Genomic DNA, 16,793 nt, shown 5'->3' with positions numbered 1-16,793 from the left:
TTATCAAATGCGATCTTTGCAGAAAGCATAGGCATATTTAGGAAGTTAATAAAAGTTCATTTTCACATTGCTTTATGGAAATATATTTATGTGTTCTTAAGGTAGAGGTGTCAATGTAAAGTACGTAATAAGCAGAAAAAAATATTTTGGTCAAAACCTTTGTTGTTGTTGTTGTTGTTGTTGTGGTTTTTGGCTGTTTGCCAGAATTCAGCCTTAGCAACATCCAGCGTGTTCCATCAGACCAGCCCACATTTAATATTGCCTGAAATAAGATTAATGTGAAAATAAAGAAAAATGAATTAATAGTTAATTGGAGAGTACACATACCAGATTCTTGGGTTACACAATGTTTCAATGCTTTATGTGTATATACTTCTGCTTATTTAAATAAAACTGTGTAGATTGAGATCATTTATTCCACACCTTGATGAAATATTTGTTGCCATGTTCTCCACTTCCCTAAGAGAGCTTCTTGTGTGCTCTGCTCTAGCATCTTCCGTGTGTTTTCGGCAGACAGGAAGCGGGTTGAGAATGCGCTGGAAATCTGTGGTCTTCCATCTGGGAGAGTAAGCCCTGGTTTATGTCATGTCAACGCTGCTGGGTTTGTTTACTGGCATTGAGATACTGTAATGTGTAAATGTGTAATTATATGATTACAATGTTCAGCTTCAAATCTGCAGAAACATAATTACATAATGATACTGATTTTGTGTGTAATTCTGAACTCAGTGCCTCTTATAAACCCTTATAAATGTTTTTGTTTATGATGCTGCCACAAATTATGTAGGTGAGCTCATTCATAAAGGACAAAAATACCCCATATAAAACGGCAAGGGTTTGAATAGCAAGAATTCAGCTTATATATAACGTGCTCTATATGCATGCCGTGGTTACTATGGAGCTATACGTCTGCTCCTGTGACCTGATATGCAGCAACCCTAACTTTCTATACAGCATGCATTCACACATACAGACACTCTATCGACAACAGAGTAGTGCACTGTTGTGTTAGAGGCTGGCTGGGAATATTAGTATGTGTTTGTGTTTGTTGTGGTTGTTACTGTTGTAATGTTGAGTTAATTAGAGCTAAATGTCAGCAGTGCTAATCCTTCTGCTCGGTATTTAACCCAGACATCTGTATGTGTATGTGCCTCTGCCTTTGCTCTGATAAAAACCCTGCATCATCACATAAAAAGCTCAAAGCATGCAAGATCCATTTTTTTTTTTTTTTTGCCTACATTCTTTTTCATTTGTGCATTGTTTATTTCGTGTTCCGTTAAGACCTACATTCTCCATAACACATGGGATAAAAGCATGCAGTATTAGACAGTGACTAAAGTAATTCATGGTTAAAATACCAATCCTGTAGATTCCATTTAGTTATAGTCTCGTTTATTTTCGATGAGTCATGCTGCAACTGCTTTTAATTTAGTTGAACTGCATTGCTAAAATGTAATGTTCTTTCTATTCTAAATAATAAATGTGTAAGGTGGCGGAGACGGTGAAGTTGCTTTATTATAACAACGGCAAACAAATCCAAATCGAGAAGCAGAATCAAAGTTATCAAACAGGCACACGTCAGCAATGTGCAAACAGAGTTACTTGGGCAAGAGACAAAGACATAAACCAGAAACCAGAAACGTGGTCGTAACCATAAACACAACAGCACAGAAATAAAAGGCTTGGTATAGCCAGGTACGTGACACTGAGCGTGTACTTCACAACAAATTGGTGGCATGAGATTCCTTATATAGTGTGGGTAATCGAGTCCAGGTGGGTGCAATCAGAATGACAGTGAACGTGACCGGGAGAGAGTTTGTGATGGATGGGTGTTGTAGTCCTCAGTGGTCATGTTTGTACGCCGTGTTGTATACTGGGAGTTGTGGTCGGCGGCCATGTTTGTAGGCCGCTCTGTGGTACGTGATTTGGGAAGCAACGTCGATTTCGGCATTGATGTGACAAAACATTACTACATTGAACTACAGGACAATTTAATAAACCATACATTTAGTTATCTTAGTTATTGTTTAATAATAATAATAATAATAATAATAATAATAATAATTGTATTCTTTGCAACAGCATTTCTGAATTTGCTTATGAATAAGTGTAAATCATTTGAAACATAATTCCAAAAGTTTTTGAGACTTAATTCGAATATAGAAATGTGGCTTCCAGAATTAAAATGCAAACATAAAATCCTTTCAATTTTGTCTTTTCAAAGTGGTTCATTTCTGCCATGTTGAAAAAGTATTCGTATAACTGGCTATGTTGCGTTCCCTTTACCCTGTCTTTCTTTTTCTTTTCAATTAAATTCCACTCATGCTGCTCTAGAAATAACACTTAAATGCACTTTTTTTTCCCCCCCTTCAGAATGACTTAATTCCCCAGGAACAGTTCACGCCGGATATATTCAGAGTGTTCCTCAATAACATTTGTCCCCGGAAGGACATCGATACCATCTTCTCAGAAATGTAAGCCTCTTTCATGGTTCATGCTGAGTCCAGGTTTATTGCTTTGTCCCTCCAAATTGGAATGTATAGTCAGCTGAGAGGCTGCAGAAGCCCAAGAAAGAAACACAGACACTCCCATCAATCTGAACAGAGCAGGATTGCAAATTAAACCCATATATCAGATTGAGCACTGGATGAGAGATATGATTTGAAAGAGAGTTATGCATAAGATTGAATGACAAATTGGAGGCGACAAAGACTGTCCTGTCTATCTGATATCCTGCTTAGAATCAGTTATTGGTTGTAACCACTTTCACCAAATGGTGAATTAGCTATTCTAAAATGGCCCTCGGTGTGAATTAGTGTGTGAGGGAGTGAACAACGTTTCCACTGGAGACCCACCATGATTCTGAGAGGAGACTAATCAACGATGGGGTGGTGCATATCACCACAAAGTTCATTGTTTTCCAATGTCGTCATGTTCTAAAGTGTTTTCCTCTTATACCACAGCACTTTGCAAATAATTAGAAGTTTTCATTTATTAATGGACGTCATGCTTTTTACCGTTTATTGTTACATTTAGTATTGTGGAACACTCATGAAACAAGGTAGTTCCTTTGATCAGTTACGTTACAACAGATATAAACAGTCGTTCCCTAACAAGTCTCTCTTTTTCTCAAATGAAATGGTACAGAGAAATCGGAAAGCACTCTGTACCGAAGACTCTTCTTTAACGTACAAAGGCTTAACACTGGAGACTCCTTCCATAAATATGAAATAAAAGTTCCTTACAGAAAACCTTACCTTGTTTTTTTGTTTTGTTTTGTTTTTTTAAATAAAACACATTTAAACCATTTATTATTAGCTATGTGGCACATACGCTATACATGTCCTTCTTAATGAGTTGTGTATGTAGAAATGTTAACATATCAGAATGAATTGAATTATTATCTGAGCTATGTTTTTACAGAAAATTAGTCAACACATTCTGAGCAATCTGAATAAAGTATTTGACAATGATGAGGTAGAAGTTATCTAAATTCTGAATGCGGTGTTTTTCTCTTACCTGACTGTTTCTCTTCATCTCTCCTGACAGTGTTCTATTGATACTCAGCTGTACTTCAGCCACTTTGTATTACATATCTCTCTGCCACTTATTCTATCTTTGTAGTGGTGCTAAGAGCAGGCCATACCTCACAGTAGATCAGATGACTGACTTCATCAACAACAAGCAGCGGGACCCTCGGCTGAACGAGATCCTGTACCCTCCCCTGAAGCCCGAGCAAGTGCAGGCGTTGGTGGAGAAGTATGAACCTGACACCATGCTCTATAAAAGAGGTTAGAAGAGCCACCTGCCACTGAAATAATGGTGATCCCATAAAGTATTTCTGTGTCATGAATAACTGCAACTGTGTTCATGGTCAAATCAAGTGTTTTTAAAAGTGCAATACAAACACATGTCCTGCAGAGCAGTTCTTTACATACTAAAACTGACACACACACACACACACACACACACACACACACACAAATAAAATCACAATTTGGCAAATCAAATAGTGCGAATAAATATATGAAGAGTTTAAAATATTGAGAGGGAAAAAAAAAGAAAAAGTATTTACCTGTGTAAGCAAGGACTAGGTCTGAGACTTATTAGTAGCCCACAAATAAATAAGTAATTCAAACACCAGGAAAAGTAAGATACTCAACACCCGAAACAACTTCTTTTTCAAAACGCCTGTACAGGCAACACCGCCTGCAGTGTGACATGACTCAGCAGATTTTGGTGGATCTTTCATAAGATCCATCTGTGTTCATTTTTGCTTAAAGTGCACCTATTATGGTTTTGAAACGTGCCTAATTTTGTTTTAAATCTCTCATACAATAGCTTTAAATGCATCCAAAGTCAAAAAACACTTTAAGGTGCTCAAAATTTAAACTGCACCTTTTTTCCCCAGTGTCAAAAACGACTCGTTAAATGATCCGTTCTAAAGGATTCATTTTAAACTTTCAGAGAGCACACTCTGCTCTGCTCTACAGAAACATTTCTGCAGCATTGAAGGTCCCAATGAGCACAGTGGCCTCCATCATCCGTAAATGGAAGAAGTTTGGAACCACCAGGACTCTTCCTAGAGCTGGCCGCCCGGCCAAATTGAGCGATCGGGGGAGAAGGGCCTTAGTCAGGGAGGTGACCACAAACCCGATGGTCACTCTGACAGAGCTCCAGCGTGTCTCTGTGGAGATAGGAGAAACTTCCAGAAGAACAACCATCTCTGCAGCACACCACCAATCAGGCCTGTATGGTAGTCAATAAAAGGCACATGACAGCCCACCTGGAGTTTGCCAAAAGACACCTGAAGGACTCTCAGACCAAGACCAAGACAAAGATTGAACTCTTTGGCCTGAATGGCAAACGTCATGTCTGGAGGAAACCAGGCACCACTCATCACCTGGCCAATACCATCCCTACACTGAAGCATGGTGGTGGCAGCATCATGCTGTGGGGATGTTTTTCAGTGGCAGGAACTGGGAAACTAGTCAGGATCGAGGGAAAGATGAATGCAGCAATGTACAGAGACATCCTTGATGAAAACCTGCTCCAGAGCGCTCTGGACCTCAGACTGGGGTAAAGGTTCATCTTCCAACAGGACAACGACCCTAAGCACACAGCCAAGAAAACAAAGGGGTGGCTACAGGACAACTCTGTGAATGTCCTTGAGTGGCCCAGCCAGAGCCCAGACTTAAACCCGATTGAACATCTCTGGAGAGATCTGAAAATGGCTGTGCACCGACGCTCCCCATCCAACCTGATGGGGCTTGAGAGGTCCTACAAAGAAGAATGGGAGAAACTGCCCAAAAATAGGTGTGCTTGTAGAACCATACTCAAAAAGACTTGAGGCTGTAATTGGTAAGTATTGAGCAAAGGCTGTGAATACTTATGTACATGTGCTTTTTTTGTTTTTTTATTTTTAATAAATTTGCAAAGATTTCAAACAAACTTCTTTCACGTTGTCGTTATGGGGTATTGTTTGTAGAATTTTGAGGAAAATAATGAATTGAATCCATTTTGGAATAAGGCTGTAACATAACAAAATGTGGAAAAAGTGAAGCGCTGTGAATACTTTCCGGATGCACTGTACATCCTTCATCATCCACACAACGGTTTGAAGCATGTTTGCGAAATTCATTTTGCTCCTGGAGGCACTGCTGCTGCCATCTGTGTAACAGTGCTTCCACATGCTCTTCTGAAAGTCCTGTTAACTCTTTACATGAGCTTGTGCTTTTATCCATACTTGTGGAAGAGGCATCTGTAGAACTTATAGACCGGGTGTCGAAAGAAGTCTCCACACATGGGGGAAATTAATACTTTTTAGCAAAATGTATTTTGTTTACAAAACATCCTCTACATGATGAACTCAAGAAGAACTTGTGTTAAGACATCTGGTATTATGTATGTACTTGCATGTCCATCACGACCTTGCGACAGCTTCCTGATCCAGCCATGAGAATGATTTCACTACGTTCTTCCTTTCTCAGAGGCGTTCTTAAAGGCTATCTGAAAATGTATATATAATATAAAATAAATATGAAAAATTTTGGAAGACATTTTGCTAAAAAAATCCTTTCCCCTACAGTATGTATGGAGACCTTTGGAACACGCTGTAGATCTAGTACAAAAATGAAAGAAATACAAGAAGTAATAGAGTGAGGAGCAGAGAACGGAAAAAAGGAAGAGAGTATGGAAGAAAATAGAATGAGATAGAGAGAGAGAGAGAAAGAGAGCCTTACAAAGAGCAGGTGTGTTATGTGTGAAGTTTTAAGCAAAGCTGCTGATTGGCCAGCTGTAATGCTTATGATGACATCAGCATATCAGTTGGAATTCAAATTCCAGTAAGCAATATCGCATTTATTGATTGAATGTTCCTAAATTTGAAGGGGAAAAAAAAAAAATTCATATTGAGACATTTTGGACACAATATAGATAAATATTCTGTTTATTTTTGCTTTGCTAGCGGAAATAGATCCCGAAGAAGCTGCACTCATTTTACAGCATATTGGCTAGCTCGTTGATGATGTCGCCAACACTGCTGTAGTAACCATTTCGAAGTAGGAAGGGGGATTTTACATGGCAAACACAGATGAGTGGCATGATACACACAATGTAATGTCCCAGTGCAGTTACAGGAAATATAGGCAGTATTGGAACACCGCTCGACCAATCAAATTAGTGGAAATATTTTGGAAGTGGAAAGGTTTAAAACTTTAAACTTACAATTTATCATGTAAAAATGTTTATCAACACAAGAAATAGATTCACTGATATTCAAATAAAAAAGTTTACAAAACATTAATAAAGCATTAAGAAGAGCACAGTGCTATGATGAGCGTTAAGAAAGACATTTTGTTTGTTCTAAACGGTTTATAGTTTTAAGGTGATCTAAGGACAGCAGTGGCTCGACGGTCATGGTTCTTAACTAATGGTCAGAAAATGAATTCAAAGCTAGTGTTACTATCTCAAGCAAGGCCTTTAACCTTTAAGATAAAAATCGCCTGTCAAATGAATAAAAGGAAAGTTAAAAGAAATAATTGGAAGAAAATGTATTTTCAGGACTCCATAATAAGGGTTAGTACAATCAAACAGTGACACTCTCAGTGTGATCTACATCCACAGGTTCTTCTCTCACATGGATGAAAAGGTGAGGTCCTGCTGAGATGAAAGTCACCCACCATTGCCTCATTATAGAGACTGTGTTCATATGTCAGACGAACAATTTTGTTAATTAGGCTGTGGAAGTCTTCCGAGTGCATGGCACGATTAATTAGTGTGAAGTGGCCAGAGGGACTGAGGAGATCTAGACTGGAATTCTACCTGGAGGAACTGGGGGTATTGAAAACCAGCTGTCTTTGTCTTCCCAGGAGACAAGACATCTAAATGTTCAGAAAGCTTTGGCTGTCACTGACCATCATGCTAATTGGTGTATAACTTAGACTAGGTTTGTGCTAGTTGCTGTTGAAGTGTTTTCTGGATTATACTTTTTCTTTACTTAATTTTCTGAAACATCAAAGTGTCACTGTCAGCTTTCATTTGTGTTCAAATAAGTTGAAGTGTATAGAAATTACAACTCCTTTTTTCTATGATGACTCATCATTTCCCACCAGTCTAATCAGGTATTACTTGTCAGAAATGATTACGCATGAGACAGCTATATGATGCTGCATTTGTATCAGGAAAATGTTGCATGCATGGTTGTCATTGGACTTGGCACTCTTGTCTTGATAATTTGATATTAACTACAATCGATGCTCAAAAGCATACAGAACTCAATGTTTAAAGATTCCCTATGTTGATCTTTTTTCTTGCAGCTAGACAAGAACCCAGAACTTACTACCAAAGTAATTATGTGCCTATAAGTGCCTTATAAATAAATATTGGAATTTTCTTGGTGTGTCAAAGCATTTATCTGATATGAACACAGACTAAATACAAGACTGAAAGCATACAAACAAGCGAGCATTGAGCAAACAGCTACTAAAAGAATGTTAATTCATCCAAATATTAATGTTCTCCTAAAAAAAAAGTGGGCTATTTTTTTTTTTTAAATGTCTGTGCTTTTTTTATAGTACCCTAGTATATAAGTAAACACAACTGAATTAAAGTTCTGCACATTAACCTTATTGTATCTATTAATTATTTAGTTGCAGATACTAGTGCTGTTATAACTATAGTATCCAGTCACGCAGTTACAAACCAGTATGCTATACACTGAAGGATTTCTTTCACATATACAGTACAATATGTAAACATACTGTTTTGTTCCTCAGGGCAGATTTCTGTGGAGGGTTTTGCCAGGTATCTAAATGGAGACGAGAACAGCATCATCCCTCCTGAGAAATTGGACCAAAGTGAGGACATGACACTTCCACTGTCCCATTACTTCATCAACTCCTCCCACAACACCTACCTCATAGGTCAGTGAAGCAGACCATGTGCATCTCTTCGTGTTCTATTAGATATACATTTTGTCAGCTTTGCAGGACCATAGCACTTGGCTAAGCAATCCCGATCCTTTGTATTGATAAATCTCCTATAAATCTCTCCTTCTCCTGCGTAGAATGTTACAGGACTGAATCATAAATTATCAGGGCCCAGTGAGCATTGCAGAGTACATGTTGAATACGTACAATTAAATTGTACTTAAATGAGACGACGGGTATTGTAGATTATTGAACATAATCCAATCTCATTGCTTTATTGTATCATTGTAATAGAACAATAGCAGATTGGTTCAAATTATACAAATTAGATTGATTTTGATTGGACATTTTAAATATAGCTAATAAATAATGTTGAAATGCACAGAATTGTGATTGATTGAATTGGTAGCTGGGCATATTATGGCATCGTGTGAAATTATGACATTATGGTTCATAATTTCTGAGAATTGTAGCAAGTGTTATTTTTTCATGATGTAATTAAGAAAGAGTACAAGTATTTTTAAATTCTATAATTATCCTATAATGTTCAGGATGCGCCACAAATTGTCCTTATCCGTATCATTTGTCCTGACTTGGTAATGAGAGAAAACTTAAAATGCGCATACCTTCTTTTGATGCCAAAGCTTGTTTGTTCCATGTCTTACCAGAAACATTTGTAAGGACAATTTATTTGTAGGAGTTTAACTTGATTTCTGTGACATGGAAATTACCGGCTAGTAATTCACGCCTCCAGCGTTGCCAGAATTTTCTCAAGTAGCGCTCAGGAAAAAAAAAAAAAAAGAAAAAGAAATGAACTAATAAATAAAAAATAAACCTCAAATTATTTTTCAAATGGATTATGTCATTAAATACTTCAACTAATTGTTCTAATGGACTGTTTTATTCCCAGATAAAGACATTAAAAGAATGTGCAATTGCAGGCAGTTTTAGGAGATAATATATCAGAAGCTAAGCCTTTTCTGGAAATGATGATGCTTTTTCTGAAGAAGAAAAACGCTAAGAGGCTTTTGCCTGGAATATGACCCCTCAATTGTCTCTAAGGCTTCTTACTCTGCTGTAGTATTGTGATACTAATAGGGACATAATTGCTTTGCTAATGATGGTAATACATTCATATTCAGCCCCATTACTCCTGTTCATTCCAAGAATTGTAGCACATGTAATATGGTCTATTTGATTGGACGTTTTAGACACTCTGCTGTTTCTTTCACGGCAAATAAAGTCTCAGTGTTTGAATTTACAAACTCAGCCAAGACATGTTAAAATGCTTAAAATGAGAGCAGTGTTATCTTGGATGCACAGCACTGCATAACATTTAATCTCTGTGGTATTTTAAATAACATTGCATTTTCACTCAGAGACGAAATTTGAAAATGGAATAATTTGTGTGCTGTGATGTTACACTTGATATGTGGTCCGGCGTCTCTGCTGGGTTCTGTGCAGCGGGGCAGCTGGCAGGAAATTCTTCAGTGGAGATGTACAGGCAGGTGCTGTTGTCAGGCTGCCGCTGTATAGAGCTGGACTGCTGGAAGGGACGCACAGCTGAAGAGGAGCCCATTATCACCCATGGCTTCACCATGACCACCGAGATCTCTTTTAAGGTACATTAACACCAGCACTGAGGGTGGGTTCACTATCCAGATGGTCAGAAACCTGTGATACAATGTATGAGATAGTGTATGAAGAAGGTGCATTGTGGTGTGCTGGGATGTTGAGACATGAACGAAGGTCTGGCAAGCATACAGTTGAGTGCAAAAGTTTGTATACCCTTGAAGTACTCTATTTTACACCATCCAGACCTTTAGTGTGTTGCATTTCACGTTACTTCATTACCAAGTGACACAAATTAAATATAAGATATCGATCCAAATGATATCAGTTCAGACTTGTAGACGAACATATAACTGACTTCCATGTCTTTTGTTTACTCTGAGCAGCTGTTTCTTTCATACACTGCCTTCTTTTGTCTTTTTATTTATAGATAAATTGTAAATTAAACCTCATGTGCCTTTTTTCCTTTCAAAAACCAAAAAGATTTTTGTTGGTCCAATTTCAATTATTCCCATTGAAAATTCCTAAGGTTTTAATGAACATGTAAACACGGCACTCTATGGAAAATCCCTACATGCATGTTACCTGTAATTGAGAAAAAGTGAGAAAAGCAGCTACCAAGTTTTTAACCACCTTGCTTGTGTTTTTTTTAAGTCTTAAAACAGAGAGTGAGGATAAGAATGTTTCTTTCATCATTTTGTTTAGAAAAGTTAGTTCAATACTTATCACAGCCCCCATTCAACCAGATTTTAACTGAAATTTTATCCAATCTATACGACACCCTCCTTGTTGCTCAGGATGTGTTGTGACATTCACGCACTTGCAGAATATATGCAAAGATTCTGATTTCTTCACCAATCAGAGACAAAAATTTACAGGCATATTAATTACATTTACAATTACAAGCAAAGCGATATATCAGGCGGAGAACAATACAAGTAGTGCTACTATGCAAGATTTATAATTGGGTTCTAGAGAAGCAATGTGTGCAGAGTAGAGGTGTAAGAGCCAGAGTAAGTTTTTTTGTTGTTGTTGGTTTTTTTTGTTTGTTTGTTTTGGGTTTTTTTTTTTATAAATAATGCAGGATTGGCATTTTTGGGGTTAGTTAAGTGTTCACGGAAGAGGTGGGTCTTTAGCTGTTTTTTGAAGATAGTGACAGATTCTGCGGTCCGGATTGAGGTTGGAAGCTCATTCCACCACTGAGGAACAGTTAGTGTAAGGGTTCTGAAAAGGGATCTTGAGCCACACTGAGTAGGCACTACTAAGCGTCGGTCATTAACAGATTGCAGATTGCGTGAGGGAACATAAACCTCAAGGAGAGTGTTGAGGTAGGGGGCGCTGTTCCAGACAAGGTCTTGTAGGTGAGCATCTGTGTAGCCTGTTCAGTGAGATATGGTCTGATTTTCTTGATGTTCTACAGAATGAACCTACAAGATCATGTAGTTGTTGAAATGTGGTCTGTGAAGGTCAACTGTCATCAAAAGTCACCCCAAGGTTCCTGGCTGTCCTGATTGGCTCAAGTGTGGTGGAGCCGATCTGTACAGTGAGGTTGTGGTTGATTGAGGGTCAGGCTGGGTATACAAGATAAGACAGAAGAAGAAAAAAAGATTGAATAATACCGTGGCAAAGAGGAGAGTGCTGGGAGAGATGGGAAAATTGTTTAAGCATAGTCAGACCTGGCAAAAGCAATGGAGTTGGGGGAAAAAACATGAAGATAATCTGCACTCTCTTATTAGGTCAACATAGCTAATCTGCCACTTCTGATGAGACGGCTAAAGCAGCACAGATTGACTTGTGATAAAATTGCATTTCCATTTGGAGTGGCATTAGAAATATCTCATTATCAGCATTTATCACTACAGCACAAGGTCTGTGGATGGTCCTGAAAGTGTTTTGTGGCTTGATGATGATTGTGCAATGCCACATGTCTTTTTCAGGAAGTGATTGAGGCCATTGCTGAGAGTGCTTTCAAGACAACTCCTTTTCCTGTCATCCTTTCATTTGAGAACCATGTGGACTCGTAAGTGCAAGCAGCACTCCCACCACTCAGACTACACAATTCTCAGTTTCTCCGACCATGCTGTTCCTCCAAAATCATGTGATGAGGCAGAAGTAAGCTGCTAGTAATGGTTTCAGTGACTCGACTGTGGTGCCTATGCTTTCCCAGATCAGTGTTACATAGAGGTAATATGAAAGATGTCTTAATTATCATAGAAGACAGGTACATTGCTCATGGAGGTGCAATTTGAAGAGCAGATGTATAAATATGGTTTACCTTGACAAGGATAAGAAATTGAATTGTCTTTTGTCAGACACTTAGGAGTTAATGTAAATACATGTGAGGTCATGGCCGTGATGCTGATTGTCTCTCTGTTTGTCTTGTCTTCCAAGCCCCAAGCAGCAAGCTAAGATGGCTGAGTACTGCAGATCAATATTTGGAGACGCTCTGCTTACAGAGCCACTGGAGAAATATGCAGTGAGTTCACAAAACATATTCTACTAACTTCAACTTAACTTCAGGATGAATTTTGAATTTGTATTTATTCTAGAAGTTGCCTAGATACATACACAAACCCCCTTCATCCATTGCCAAATTGCATACTTTACTTGCACACACACTACACTTGCATAAACATTGCATTAATAGCTATTCTATCACTTCACACCATGCATCTGAATGCATAAATGAGGGTTAAAATAGTCAAAATAGTAGGAGAAGAAAAGCATACTGTGTACACATTAAATGGAAATATACCACTAGCTGATCTATATGCTAGTGCTTGGCAAACCTTTATCTGTACCCCCATCCCACCTATCCCCCCCACCCCGTTGTCATAGTAACCAGTCAAAAGCATGCTTTGTGCTCCTGTAGAGGAACTCTGAGCCCCTTCACTTGTCCTTACGTAACTGCTTTCCTCCTTTCATCACCACTCTTTCACTCATTAGGGAAGGTTGTAAATGACTTGTGGTAATACGCTCATTGTGCTGGTAGATTTAGTGCGGTAGGAGAGGCCTGTATCTTGGCTGCACTGTCACTGTGGCCTTTGTGTAGGAGACCATGTGAAGTTAGCTTTGTCCGCGAGAGCCAGGCCAACTGTCCAACTGTGAAAGGCTTATTGGGCTTTAGATCGCATTTTATCTCCATTTTCCCAAGAACAAGTTGAGAAGGCACAAAAAGCTTTTCGTAAAAGAGAACCAAGATTGAAGGAGACACAAACATTTGTACCTGATTATTCCTCTAGAAATCATCATGGAAAGATCTGGGTTTAGGATAACGGTAGTTGCTTTGAGTCACTTGTTTCACCCCTGACCTCTCTCTCTCTCTTTCTCTCTCCCCTCTCTCTCTCTCTCTCTCTCTCTCTCTCTCTCAACTGTATTGGTCAATGACCTGCTTAAAGCAGGGTTGTCCAATCTTATCTGGAAAGGGCCGGTGTGGTGTGGGTGTATGTTTTCATCCCAACCAATCAGAATCCACACCTGAGTCTATTGAAAGCCAAACTCTACTGATTAAACATGTGAAATCAGGTGTGGCTCTTGCTTGATTGTTATAAAAACCTGCACTCACACCGGTCCTTTGCGGATAAGATTGGACACCCCTAGCTTAAAGGTTCCAAAGTGCTCATGGGAAATACAAAAGATACCAAAATACATTAATTTACTCCCTAAATTACTAGACCTTAACTGTTCGATTGTACAGAGGTTGCTAGATTGTAGTGTTACTGCATGCATTTATAACCATGTTAATTATTGGTTAGTTGGTATCATTAATATCTAGTAAGTACTGACATACCTCTGATTTCAGCTGGAAGCAGGAAGTCCTCTGCCCAGTCCCATGGACCTCTTGGGGAAAATTCTCATCAAGAACAAGAAGAATTCCCACAAGGATGAGGGCAGCACAAAGAAGAAGCTCTGTGAGCAGACCTCTAATACCTACAGCGATACGTCCAGCGTGTGTGAGCCGTCCTCTCCAAGCGCGGGTACTGTCTACTTTATTCCACTTCTTTATACTTACCTTTGGTAAGTAAATCTTAGTCACTGCTCATATGACACGATGGCATCACTAGAATAGCTATATACTGTAGGTTGTACATGTGGAAAAATAAAGTCTGCTTAAATTCCCACGTTCTTTTTTTTTTCTTTTAACTTTTGTCCAGAACAACAGGACAGATATCTTATTTTTAATAATATGTGGGTATCTTATATAAAAAATGTTTTTTAAAAAGCTATTAAAACAAATGCAAATACTACCCGGGTGATTTGTTCTACTAGTCTTCCTACTAGTTAGGTTATCTATATTTCAGCTTCCGCTGTAGAGCGAGTCTGTAATTACTTTTCAGCAAGGATGCTTTCGGCTGCTGTTTGTGCTGCTGATCCTCAGGGGGTGAATGATAGCAGGCATCCTGGTCGATATTTTCACCGTTAGCTTTCAAGCACACAGAGAGCTCCATCAGCAGCTCTGCTGAAGCTAATCTGCTATCCTGAACTGATATTGCCCTCTACTGGACAAACAGCTCCAGCACATAACCAAGAAACATCCACTCAGATGAATTAAGAGTCTCTCAAGTACTCCAGTTTCCCAGTGACTTTATTTAGAAGATGATCAGTCTGTAGATTCTTTTGCACAGATTCAAAATACTGTATTAAATGAAAATAGAAATGTAAGGCTTTCATTCCTGTAGAATTTTATTTTTTCTCTCTCTTTTTTATGTTTTGCTTCCCTCCCATGTATTCATTCCTGTTTTGCCATCACATTGTGTTTTTTTTTATTTGTTTTCCATATATGTTTATCTATTATTTATTTATTTGTGGGTTTGTTTGTTCCTCCTTTCTTCCTTCATTTTTCACACTCTCATTTAGGAGTGAAATTAATAATCCTAAAAAAAGTACTTTTTTTTTTTTTTTTTTTTTTTTTTTTTTAAAACCATACATACTGCTAACAAAGTCTTTATTGTCTTCCGAAGAGAAGTGGTTTAAACTAATGGCAGTAAAAAAAAAAAAATTTTTTTAAATTAACACCATAATGCCCATGTGCAGATGATTGCAGGGGTTGTGTCTCTAAAGATTGAGGACACACAAGGGAATATTTTGTGAACAGGCTTTTCAGACATTATATTAAAGCCTCCAGCTTTCACTTTGCCCAGGGCTTACCTTTATTATTATTTTTTTTTCTTCATTTCACAGTTAATTTTATGTAACAGCATACAGTGATTATGAAATTAAAAACAAAAGGAATAAAGTTTTCAAAATTTGTACTGAAGGCACATTATCAGTATCCTACGGTAAAGGTTTTGGCCTTTGCTTTGGGAATAACTGAACCTGGACTTCTTCACAGGCTCCACAAACCACGACATGCAGGACTCCAGTCAGCCAAGCTCAGAGACGGGCAGTGACAGCAGGCTACAGGGGAGAAAATATATTGGTGAGACAACATTGAGTGAGCAAGAAGACCACAACACGCCAAGAAAATAGCTTGTTGATTTATTTTACCCTAAGAAGAATACTCTACAAGTGTGCAACATGAAGCATCACATCGTTTGAGTTTATAAAAATATAAGATAACACTTTATTTCTACAATGAGTCTTTTTTCCATTGAGGACATGAAAAATAGACAAGGCCTCAATTATTATTATGAGTTGACTGCCTAATATTGCTGTACGTAAACATTTTTTAAATCCTTTTTTTGGTTCGAAAGCATATATGTTATTAACTAACAGCACATTCTGAAGGTTTAAGGTCATCAAGTATCCAGAACTGCATACTGAAGTGGTGATGATGGTGGTCCACTTGCATTAAATACCATTAAGAAGTGTCATTTTATTGTAATACATAGCTTATACAACTTTATAACAATTTATAACATTGTTATGAAGCACCAGTGTAAACCTACTATGACTTCTATGAATTATTTCAGAACCCCATATGTTAACTGATTAAATGGAAATGTGGAATGGAAATGATACTTATGAATTAACAATGTTCAGCAGTGTACCCATAATGATCATTTAGATTCTTTCTCTTTTGTTCATGCTGCATAAAATATAAATTTAATGTGACCTCACGTTTTTGACATAAGCCTTTCATTAATCATCTAGCCATCGTTTCTTTATCCTTTTATAAATCTTATAGTGTAAATGTGTTACGAAGGCACAATGTTGGTACCAGGTAAATCGAGCTTGGTTTAATACATTTGCCCATTTGAAGTGTGTTTAGGATTGATGTATTTATTAGATTTACATTGTATGTGTATGTATACTGTATTTGTTTTTAGCTGTTACATTGCATTATGATATCCATGACACTCAAATCACAAATAAATGCTAACATTTTAATTGATATCCTATTTCATTAGGTGAGGTTGATGCAGAAAGCGAGGATGAAGATGATGAAGATGACGATTGTAAAAAGTCCATGGATGAGGTAGCTGTCTGTGTATATAAAGGGCTTATTATAAGATCTTAATATATTAAAATACAGTATATGCTATCATTTTATGTCACTGCGGTCATAGTTTCTGCTAGTATCAGCCATGGGTCTGGCATGGCATAAAAACTCTGCCCTGCTCCTACACACTACTCTATGGCAAAGATGTCTTAATTACCTCCTCCAAGTTCAGAATCCTACATGTTCTACTTTCAATCTGCCAGCTCACTTACACAAAATAGGCCATTCACGTTCCATGCACTCAGCTATCTCCCTTAAACACGGACTAGCTGCATTCATTTTTCCAAAAGCACGCATTTGCTTACCTTCACTTTCCAAGACTGGTCAGTATTCGGCAGTAAGTGAGGTAA

The 16,793-nt window shown here is 38.0% G+C and overlaps 1 protein-coding gene across 7 annotated transcripts in view; it reads left to right on the top strand.

Annotated features, from left to right (window-relative positions):
• Positions 1-16,793, top strand: part of LOC128600874 (1-phosphatidylinositol 4,5-bisphosphate phosphodiesterase beta-1) — a 112,292-nt gene that overhangs the window by 64,704 nt on the left and 30,795 nt on the right. For 6 of the 7 annotated variants that reach the window (XR_008384616.1, XR_008384617.1, XM_053613600.1 and 3 more), the window contains 10 exons: positions 491-566; positions 2,374-2,474; positions 3,625-3,791; positions 8,277-8,423; positions 9,894-10,051; positions 11,939-12,021; positions 12,393-12,477; positions 13,804-13,978; positions 15,334-15,420; positions 16,352-16,419. Coding sequence is in view for 5 of the 7 variants with exons in the window: in XM_053613600.1 (XP_053469575.1) it covers positions 491-566; positions 2,374-2,474; positions 3,625-3,791; positions 8,277-8,423; positions 9,894-10,051; positions 11,939-12,021; positions 12,393-12,477; positions 13,804-13,978; positions 15,334-15,420; positions 16,352-16,419 (1,147 nt within the window). In the remaining 2 variants the exon portion in view is untranslated. The remainder of the gene's footprint in view (positions 1-490; positions 567-2,373; positions 2,475-3,624; positions 3,792-8,276; positions 8,424-9,893; positions 10,052-11,938; positions 12,022-12,392; positions 12,478-13,803; positions 13,979-15,333; positions 15,421-16,351; positions 16,420-16,793) is intronic. The other variant, XM_053613602.1, reaches the window with a different exon arrangement.

This window comes from Ictalurus furcatus, chromosome 25 (genome assembly GCF_023375685.1).
Source record: "Ictalurus furcatus strain D&B chromosome 25, Billie_1.0, whole genome shotgun sequence".
Lineage (NCBI taxonomy): Eukaryota > Metazoa > Chordata > Actinopteri > Siluriformes > Ictaluridae > Ictalurus > Ictalurus furcatus.
This window is presented reverse-complemented; position numbering and strand designations above follow the sequence as displayed.